General features: G+C 38.7%; 1 protein-coding gene across 1 annotated transcript in view; it reads right to left on the bottom strand.

Moving 5' to 3' along the window:
- Nucleotides 1-5,686: 5,686 nt before the first annotated feature.
- The window catches only part of samd10a (sterile alpha motif domain containing 10a), a 34,336-nt gene continuing 29,315 nt past the window's right edge, over nt 5,687-10,707 (bottom strand). The window contains exons 4-5 of the mRNA XM_062998331.1: nt 6,464-6,604; nt 5,687-6,293 (exon numbers count right to left, since the gene is read on the bottom strand). Coding sequence (XP_062854401.1) covers nt 6,271-6,293; nt 6,464-6,604 — 164 coding nt within the window. The 3' untranslated portion in view covers nt 5,687-6,270. The remainder of the gene's footprint in view (nt 6,294-6,463; nt 6,605-10,707) is intronic.

The following is a 10,707-nucleotide window of genomic DNA, read 5'->3' as shown; positions in this document are numbered from 1 at the left end:
GGTGATAATCAATAAGGTCACTAATTAGCTGGAAATATGGACTCTGTGCTACAGACAAAGCTATATTTGTGTAAATAATGTGCAAAACATCATTAATATCACCCACAAAGATTTATTCATCTCAAGAGGAATCCAAACGCTCAGTAAATTTGGATATTTGGTTTAAAAAGTACAATTATAACAGTCTACTCATTTAAAACATAAGCTACACAGACTAGCACCCAAAAAATTAAAGTACATTCCCAGACATCCAACACCAAGCGGTAGTAATGAGGTAGTGTTGGCACATATTACTGTAGTAATGCTTTAATACTTATTCGTAATGATGTCACTTAATATCACTCATCAAATCATTTATACAAAAACACACACAAAATCTACAAGCCTCTGAGTAAACAACAACAGAGCCAAAGGAGATAAATGACCCGCACTTGTTTTTACATATTTCAGTAGATCTACTAACAAGGTCTTTATTTACATGTTCTATTGAATAATATTCCTTAAAGCATAAAAGAATATCCAGAATACCAGTACAAACATATGTAATAAAGTAACCATGATGTAATAAAGTGCTGGGATTGTCCTCAGGGTAAAAAAGTGTTGTGTATAAAGATATTCCTTCAATTGGGTCTAACTTGTTGGTTAGAACTTGGTTACTGCAAATTGGTTACCTTGGTTACCTCATGCCATTCAGATGGGCAAACTGTCATAGTGTATAACGTTTTTTTTTATTTGCAGTCACCTCTCTGACTGATGGAAAAAGCAGACCCATAACAAAATGCCTTTCACAGCAACTGCATTCATTTTGTCAGATATTGTTTGTTCAGGTTTTTGTTGTCACCCATCTGTATGTTAAAACAGTAACAGCATTGTTTGTGCACTAGTTAGGCAAACTGTTTAATACCCTAGGGTTTTTTTTTATGTAGCCAGTTCTAAAAAATGTGTGCAGAATGAGAGGACAGAGCTCCAAGTTGTTATACACATCTAGGAGAAAGTTGTAATGCCAAGGTATGTGGTACTCACCACTTTGTTAGCTCTCTGAGTCCATGAGTAGTAATGCAATGCTGTCATTTTGGTTTGGTTTATGAGATAATGCTAAGAGTATTTACCAACTACAGAGTCTTCTGTAAATAATTCAACAACACGTATGGTTCGTTATACTTTTTCATGTTTTCGTTATGTTACTAAGTACAGATTCCATAAATGTATAAGCCACTACATGTCAATTGTAGAACATGTCACACAGTTGGTTAGTAGCAATTTATATAGAATTCAGATGTAGCTTATTTTTATCATTTATAGCGCCATTAAGAAGTATTCACTTCGTTCCTAATTAAAATATCTTATTCGGGAAAAATGTCACAAAGACACTTTCAATGTCTGGGACTCCAGCGGTCCACAGTAAGAGTCAATATCTTTTTTTTTTTCTTTTTTTGCACTTTCCCCCAATTTTCTCCTAATTTAGTCAAATCCAATTAGTTTATTGCATTATGCTTCCAAGGTACTGATGTTGAACTTTACCCTGACTGAGGAGAGCTTTGACTAACACACGCCCACTCCTACAGGAGTGCAGTAGCCGACTGCATCTTTTCACTTGCACGAGTTTATATGTGGATCGGCTTTGTGTACAGAGAGACACACCCTGATCCACATTATTCCCTAACTCTGTGCGGGTGCCATCAATCAGCCAGCAGAGGTCGTAATTCAATCAGTTATGAGGAATCTGCTGCGGCACCCTCCCTGAACAACAAGTCAATCGTTTTCCGTGTAGGTGCTTAGCCTGTCGGGTGGCAAAGCTGAGATTCTTTAAAAACAAGTGGCTAGCCAACCATAATTGCTCCAAGTGAGTCTTGAAAAATAATCCAGAAAGTTACAAACACCCTGGATAAACATGTAAAGAACAACATCAGTGTTCATTAATTCACCATTCACCATTAGAAAGATTCAGGACATGATTGATAAATGTGGTGCTGCAAGATGAGAACCATTTCTAACCAAAAGAATCATGAAGTCTGATCCTACATTTGCTTTAAAAACTCGATGACAGGCAGTTTATGCTCAAAAGCTCTCTAACGTGATCAAAGCAATTCTTCAAAGGCAGCTGGGCCATGGCAAAAAGATGACATCTGGCTACAGAGGTTTGGGAATGATGATACAGGTCCCAAGTGATGATACAAGTGTTTCATAAAATTTGAAATCTAATGACTGATCATTTACAAATGTTCTTTATATCTTATTTAACATTTTGTATAATGATATGAAAAGATTTAGAGTAACAAGAAGAAATCAGGATGTTGGCAAACACTTTCCCAGATAAAGTAAGTGTTGTGTAAGCCTGTCTGACTTTTGACAATGTCAAAAATGTTTTATACCACAAAGTTTTGCATTGCAATGACATAAAGACTTAAATATTGCTAATTTAGTTTACTTCTTGTCTTTACTGTTTAACTTTTGAAACAACTTTGTGAGCAAAGTATTTTAAAGGTCATTATGAAGCAGTTAATGATTAGTATGCAAGGCAAAGTACAAAGAGAGTATCAACTTTTTATACTTGGAGCTCCTGTAGTGTCCTCATGTAAAATGCAGCATGTCATAAAGGTAGAAAAAAGAACTAAAAGTACTGAACCTTTTGTCTTTGGCCAAACATAAAGAATTGCCTTGCATGAAAATGTACTCCCTCTCCCCACACTTTTTGTAGTATTACAAACTGGAACTAAAATGAAGTAACTGGAATTATATGTAATGAATTTGCTCATAGTAGCTCATAATATAGAAAAAAATATTTACCACTACTACTTTAAAACCCATAAAACAAAAGTAAAACACAGTTGTGATTAAAGTGTTACAGGATTTTAAGATAAAACACTTCTGGTCCTGGAAGGTACTGCGCTTCATATTAACTCAGGAGGGTTTAATTAACTAGTTTCATGACCGCTTTCAAGCACACTGGCTCGCTGGGTAGCACTGTCGCCTCACAGCATAAAGGTCCTGGGTTTAATTCCCAGATGGAGTAGTCCAGTTCTTTTCTGTGTGGAGTTTGCATGTTCTCCTTGTGCCATGTCAGCTGCTGTGGCTATTATCGTGGCTAGCTAATGGTCTTTAAAAGTCAAAGTGGTGGGTCGATTTGCTTTCTTAACATGTCCGTATGGTGGTTAGAGTGATTATGTAACAATGAGGGTGTAGAGTTTTAATTGTTTTATCTTTATCTTTCCTTATATGGCGTTATTTTTTTTTTTTTTTTTGTATTTTCTCCCCGTTTTCCTCCTGATTTAGCGCACTCAGATTTGTCTTCCGCTGCTGAGGGATACCTGATTGCATCCAAGGAGAGCACGTCACTGTACACGCCTCTTTCGACACGTTCACAGCCCTCCTCTTCTCGCCCCTGCATTCTGCACAGGCGTCTCTTCCGCCAATAAGGGTCCTTACACAGCGTATGACCCACCCACCCACCCACACATAGTCCGGCCCCCACCCTGCAGATACGGTGGCCAGTTAGTATCTGCTGCAGGCACTGCCAATTATGCCCGCTAGATGGCGCCCAGCTGACCGGTGGCAACAGAGGAGTTCAGAAACTCGATGCTGGTGTGCAAGCGGAATATCCCGCTGCGCCACCTGGGCGCCTATATGGCGTTTTTAAGTGTAAGTGCTTCCAAGAATTTAAGCAGTTTTTAAGAGGGTACTGAGGTAAAGATTTTCCTGTTTGTACTTTAGAATTTTGTTCTGATGATGTTCATCTGTTGGCATAAACTGAGAATGTGTTTAATTGAAGTTCTTGATCCACAGAATGGGCAATTGGGTGCCTGGTCTCCTTTTAGCAAGTATGTATGGGTCAATTTGGTGTGTCCTATGCCGCATCTTGTGTATATACATTGTTACCATCGTTTTTTGGGGCATTGAGTTTTATCCGTGCTCCCTGTGTCTGTGTTGGTTTCCTCCGGGAGGTCAATTTTCTTTCCACAGTCCAAAGACATGTAAGTAAGGTGGATTAAAGATACTATATTTGCTGTGACAGTGTGTGACACTGAACCCAAACTGATTAATCATGTGTAACCTGTAACTACCTGTCCTGTCATGAATGGAACCTAATCCTAATAAACAAACAAATCATGACCAATTTCAGTTTGTAACACTACAAAATGTGAAAAGGTTTAATTGGGTAAAAAGTTCTGCAAGGCGCTGTCTAAAACATAATCTTTTAAACCAAAGCATTTGATTCATTGTGAATAATTGAACCACTTAAAAAAAACATTTTGGCAATAATCTGATCACATGTTCTTAGTACATCTATCTCTATCCTTTGTTCCTAAAACAGTCAGTCAATATGAGATGTTTCAGTAGCCTGGCTACTAGTGGAGCTGGTAGTTTACACTGGCAGCCTTACTGTATCTTAAACCAAGTAACATGTAATTAAACAAACAATGTGCCTTTTTGGTCATAGCATAATTGAATAGCATCATTGAAGAAAAAATGCTGTACTGTAATGTATTGGCACAAGTTAGTCTGACATTACACACTTTAATTAATGTTACAACTGGCATGGCTCGGTGGGTAGCCCTGTCACCATATAGCATGAAGGTCCTGGGTTTGATTCCCATGTGGAACAGTCTGGGTCCTTTCTGTGTGAAATTTGCATGTTATCCATATGTCCGTGTGGGTTTCTTCTGGGAGCTCTGGTTTCCTCCCACAGTCCAAAGACATGCAAGTGAGGTGAATTGGAGGTACAAAATTGTCCTTGACTGTGTTTGACATTTAAAAAAAACTTGAACTGATGAATCTTGTAACCAGTAACTACATGTCCTGTCATGAATGTAACCAATAGTGTGTAAAACATGACAAAAACCCTTATAAAATAAATGTTAACATTTTTGGCACTACTCTGAACAGTGTTGAGTTGAGTATTTCAGTCCTGAACTTATCAAACTGTTTAAAGACTATATCTAGGTATATTTGTTTAATTAAGATTTATTACTGTACTGTAGATATACACCGATCAATCATAACATTAAAACCACCTCCTTGTTTCTACACTTACTGTCCATTTTATCAGCTCAACTTACCATATAGAAGCACTTTGTAGTTCTACAATTACTGACTGTAGTCCATCTGTTTCTCTGCATGCTTTGTTAGCCTCCTTTCATGCTGTTTTTCAATGGTCAGGACTCTCCCAGGACCACTACAGAGCATTGCCATAACAGCAATGCTAATGGAGTTTTTAAACACCTCACTGTCACTGCTGGACTGAGAATAGTCCACCAACCAAATATATCCAGCCAATAGCGCCCTGTGGGAAGCGTCCTGTGACCACTAATGAAGGTCTAGAAGATGACCAACTCCAACAGCAGCAATAGATGAGTGATAGTCTCTGACTTTACATCTACAAGGTGGCAATAGAGTGGACAGTGAGTGGACACGGTATTAAAAAACTGCAGCAGCGCTGCTGTGTCTGATCCACTCATAACAGCACAACACACACTAACACACCACCACCATGTCATTGTCACTGCAGTGCTGAGAATGATCCACCACCTAAATAATACCTCTGTAGTGGTCCTGGGGGGGTCCTGATCATTGAAGAACAGGGTGAAAGCAGGCTAAAAAGATATGTAGAGAGACAGATGGACTACAGTCAGTAATTGTAGAACTTCAAAGTGCTTCTATATGGTAAGTGGAGCTGATAAAGTGGACAGTGAGTGTAGCTTATTTTGTGCACTAGAATTTCTCACTAATATGCAGTTGAAACATGATATAGATGCACTAATATGCAGGTAATAGGCAGGTAGTTCAACTTTGATGATGTGAGCAACTGACTGACCAATGTGAGTCCTGATTCCCTTCATTTTCTATTTTTTTTTTATCTTATGACATTCTCCTCTTGGAGAATTATTACAGTGAGTTATTTTAAGGTGTTACAACAAACATAGTCCTTTATGATCAAAACACGAAAAGAAATACTTGTCCTTATAAAAAATCTGCTCTCCAGCACTCCTGGTCAGGTCAGCAGCCTCACATAAAGACTACATATCCAACTCTGAGAGGATTCTGGCTCTTTGTAATTCTTTGTCATTACAGATTCAGTCTGTGCTCAGCTGGAACTTAAGATGGAGATGGAGGTTCAGCTAGCGATGCTGAAAGCCATGCCCAGACCCCGAGGGCCTCTGAAAGTCTAAGGCAAAGGTCTCTCAGTGAAGACACAAACGGCCTCTTCCCTCATGCCTTGATGCCCTTTCACAGCACACTGAGCCTGGCAGAGCTGCCCACGCGTGGCTGTGGCTATGACAGGTTCCCGAAAGACCCTGTAGTGCGAGAAAGTGAGAGACAGAAGAATAAAGGAATGAATACAGAATCCAGAAAAAGATCGAGAGTTTCTTCTCATGCGGAAAGACGAGCACACTCTCGCTGTCTTTTATTTTTTATCACACTTCACACCATGTCCATCATAACCAGTTTCTCTGAGTCCTCTTACCTCTGCTGAGCAGCTGGAGGTTGCGTCTCTCCTCCTGCACTTGAAGTTGCAAGACTTGCTGAAGAAGTTCTTGTCTGAGAGTCTCCTGCACGAGACCCATTCTCTCTAATTTCTCACCGTTTAGTCTTAACAAAGCTCGGCCTAAACATGAGAGTAAAAAAATATAACAAAATATGTGTCATTCTGCATTTGGATTCCTAAATAAATAAAAAAAAATGTTATCTTCTCAGGACTTGTGCAAGATGACTGCTAAGGTAAATACACAGCTGGACTTTTTCATCAATGCATTTACTGTTGAAATGCACTCACCAAGCACTTAATCAGTGAGCACTTTCTGACAGCAGGACATTGTTGGTTTTGTTATTATTATTTTAGTCGGACCACTATTTTCCTCCCAACATTGGCACTGATTAGGGCTGGCACCGATACGATACTCGGTATCGGTCCGATATTGGCCCAAATGACTGGATTGGATATGGAAAGGAAAAAAAAACGTGTAATCCAATCCGATACTCTTGCTTAATGTAAATAACACTTAATGTAAATAACACTTAATGTAAATAACACTAAATGTAAATAAGGCCATTGTTTGTGTGTAAAGCAAATAACACACGAAGATACGTTCCAACAGAGTGTTGTAAGATAATTCAATGTTCAAACATTCGAGTGGGGTTTCACGAGAACGCTACTTTAATGTCACACACGCTCCGTGCAAACACAGAACAACATAGCACAGCCGGAGACTATCATTTTCTAATCTCTTCCCTACACACTCGCTCCCTATAGCCTAGCATTGTACACTTAACATTCTTAAAGGGCCAGACAACATATATGTAATTCACATTACATGACAAGTGTCATTTATTGCCACTCACGCTTGATGACATCATTAACATGTGCCACTGATCTACAACTCATCTGCAACAGCCATTTAGAAAATAAAACACACTGATCTACTTCAACTTTTAGCATTTCAAAAAATCATCTACTACTGCCACATCTAAAAACACTGTTTAAACACAATAAAAATCATCTACTTCTGCCACATCTAAAAACACTGTTTAAACACAATAAAAATCATCTACTTCTACCACATCTAAAAACACTGTTTAAACACAATAAAAATCATCTACTACTGCCACATCTAAAAACACTGTTTAAACACAATAAAAATCATCTACTACTGCCACATCTAAAAACACTGTTTAAACACAATAAAAATCATCTACTACTGCCACATCTAAAAACACTGTTTAAACACAATAAAAATCATCTACTTCTACCACATCTAAAAACACTGTTTGAACACAATAAAGATCATCTACTACTGCCACATCTAAAAACACTATTTAAACACAATAAAAACCATCTACTACTGCCACATCTAAAAACACTGTTTAAACACAATAGAGATCATCTACTACTGCCACATCTAAAAACACTGTTTAAACGCAATAAAAATCATCTACTACTGCCACATCTAAAAACACTATTTAAACACAATAAAAATCATCTACTACTGCCACATCTAAATCACTGTTTAAACACAATAAAAATCATCTACTACTGCCACATCTAAAAACACAGTTTAAACACAATAAAAATCGCTTTATAAATGATAAATCGGACTTGGATAAATCAGTCTTGTCCCAGCTTGGAGATCTCTCACATCCTCAACAATGAATCCATTAGTGTTATGAAATAAAACAAACTACACCGTTTCCCATTTTCCTCTTCAAAATCCAGCAGGGTTTTTAATAAGCGCACTTTGGTTTTTAATAAACTAAAAACGTGACAGAACTTTAACGAAAAAAACTCAACTCTGCGTCAATTCTAATTGGTCCATCGCATTTGATTGACATCCACATCTTCCAATTGTAGACACTTTTGTTAAACAAGTCAAAAATGCTGCTAAATGTTCTGTGTGTAAAAGTGAAAATAAAAACAGCAGTTTTGCATAAGTGTGATGTTGTATTTATTCCAGTCTGAGCATTGTTATTTAGATAGCTAGTTTAACCATGGTGCATTGAGACGTATTATTACTACTTAGTTGTTTGAGAGGAAAAATGACAGTATCGAATTGGTATCGGTATCGGCAGATACTCAATTTGCAGTATCGGTATCAGACATAAAGTGGTATCGGCTGCTCAGGTGGTGCAGCGGTAAAACACACGCTGTTCACCAGAGCTGAGATCTCCAATACATCGTATCGAATCTCGGCTCTGCCTGCTGTCTGAGGCTGAGCGGCCACATAAACAACTATTGGCCTGTTGTTCGGATAGGGGCGGGCTTAGGCCGGATGGGGACTCTCTCTCAGACTAGTGCGATTACGACCTCTGCTGGCTGGTTGGTGGCGCCTGCACGGAGATGGGAAAGGAGTGCAGTAGAGGGTGTGGCTCTCCGTACACAGCGCTGTACTGCACTGCACTCGTCAAGTGTAGGTGATGAGATGTTCGATTGCTGTGCACGTATCGGAGGGGGCGTGGAGCAGCCTTGTCCTCCCCAATCAGGAGCAGGGACCAGCATTAGTAAGAGGATGATTGATGGGCAGAAATTGGATGCGCTAAAGTGGAAGAAAAGAGGGGGAAAAAAAGTGGTATCAAGCCAGCCCTAGCACTGATGTGTTAAAAATCCCACCCAGCTCATAGTTTGATGCATACACAGACAAGTGTTTCTAGTAATGTGGCTGGTGAGCATTTCTACAGCTAAAGTCTCCTCCACAAATATTGGCACTCCTGGAAAACATTATTTTTGGGAAAACACTCAATTTCTTATTCTTTTAATCTTTTATTTACATATTAAATACATGGTACAGATATTAAGTTGCACAATCAGGAAATGGCTACAAGAAACAAAAGGCTAAACTGACTTTTTTGAGCAATAATGAAGATGTAAAAAGCAACTGCAGATATTAAAAAAATCCGCCTGGAAGGGACGTGTGTCTATATTGACCATATGCACAATGAGAAGGATGGTTTGAATAGAATGAAGAATCTACAGATCGATACTAAAAAATTGCAAACATTTTCATGTCTCAGTGTCAAAATGGTACTGTAATTACAACCCCAAATCAGAAAAAGTTGGGACAGTATGGAAAATGCAAATAAAATAAAAATACAGTGTTTCTTACATTTACTTTGACTTTTATTTGATTGCAGACAGGATGAACTTGAGATTGTCTGCTCAACTTCATTTCATTTGTTAATATACCTTCATTCCTGCATTTCAGGCCTGCAACACATTCCAAAAAAAGTTGGGACGGGAGCAATTTAAGGCGAGTAATGAGGTGAAAAAACTAAATAATGATGTGATTCCAAACAGGTGATGTCAACAGGTGATTGTAATCATGGTTTGGTACAAAAGCAGCATCTTTGATGAGCAAATATGGCCAGAGGATCTCCAGTTTGTACATTGAGATCTTAGAGCAACATGTGCTGCTTTCAAGACGTCATCTTTTCCAGGGACGTCCATGCATTTTTCAACAAGACAATACAAAACCACATGCTGCACACATAACAAAGGCATGGCTGCAGAAAAGCAGGGTACGGGTACTCGACTGGCCTGCCTGCAGTCCTGACCTGTCCCCAATATAGAATGTGTGGAAAATTTTGAAACGAAAAATGCGACCATGACGACCCCGTACTGTTGCACATCTTAAGACGTGTTTGCAGGAAGAACGGGACAAAATAAAAGCTGAAACACTAAATCACTTGGTATCCTCGTCTTTTAAATGTGGTTTAAAGGAATGGCAACATTACAAAGTGGTAAATGCTTCACTGTCCCAACTTTTTTGGAATGTGTTGCAGGCCTGAAATGCAGGAATGGATGTTTATTAATAAATGAAATGAAGCTGACCAGACAAAACATGAAATATGTCAGGTTCATCCTGTCTGCAATCGAATAAAAGTCAAAGTAAATGTAAGAAACTCTGTGTTTTTTATTATTTACATTTTCCATGCTGTCCCAACTTTTTCTGATTTGGGGTTGTATAATGTCCTGTGGTCAGATGCGTGTTATAATGTCCTGTGGTTCGTCGTCAACAAACACCAGAGGTATGTTTGTGGTGCAGACACAATGACAGCCATTCAGAAAATACCACATTCCTACTGTAAAGTAATAGATCTGTAGTGGAGCTATTTTTCTTCCACAGGCCCTGGACAAGGTCATGGACCCCATCAAGTTCTAACAGATTATAAATCGAAACCCGACTGTTTCAGCCAGAGAGCTTAAACTGAGCACTGCAT

Source organism: Trichomycterus rosablanca, chromosome 7 (genome assembly GCF_030014385.1).
Source record: "Trichomycterus rosablanca isolate fTriRos1 chromosome 7, fTriRos1.hap1, whole genome shotgun sequence".
Lineage (NCBI taxonomy): Eukaryota > Metazoa > Chordata > Actinopteri > Siluriformes > Trichomycteridae > Trichomycterus > Trichomycterus rosablanca.
This window is presented reverse-complemented; position numbering and strand designations above follow the sequence as displayed.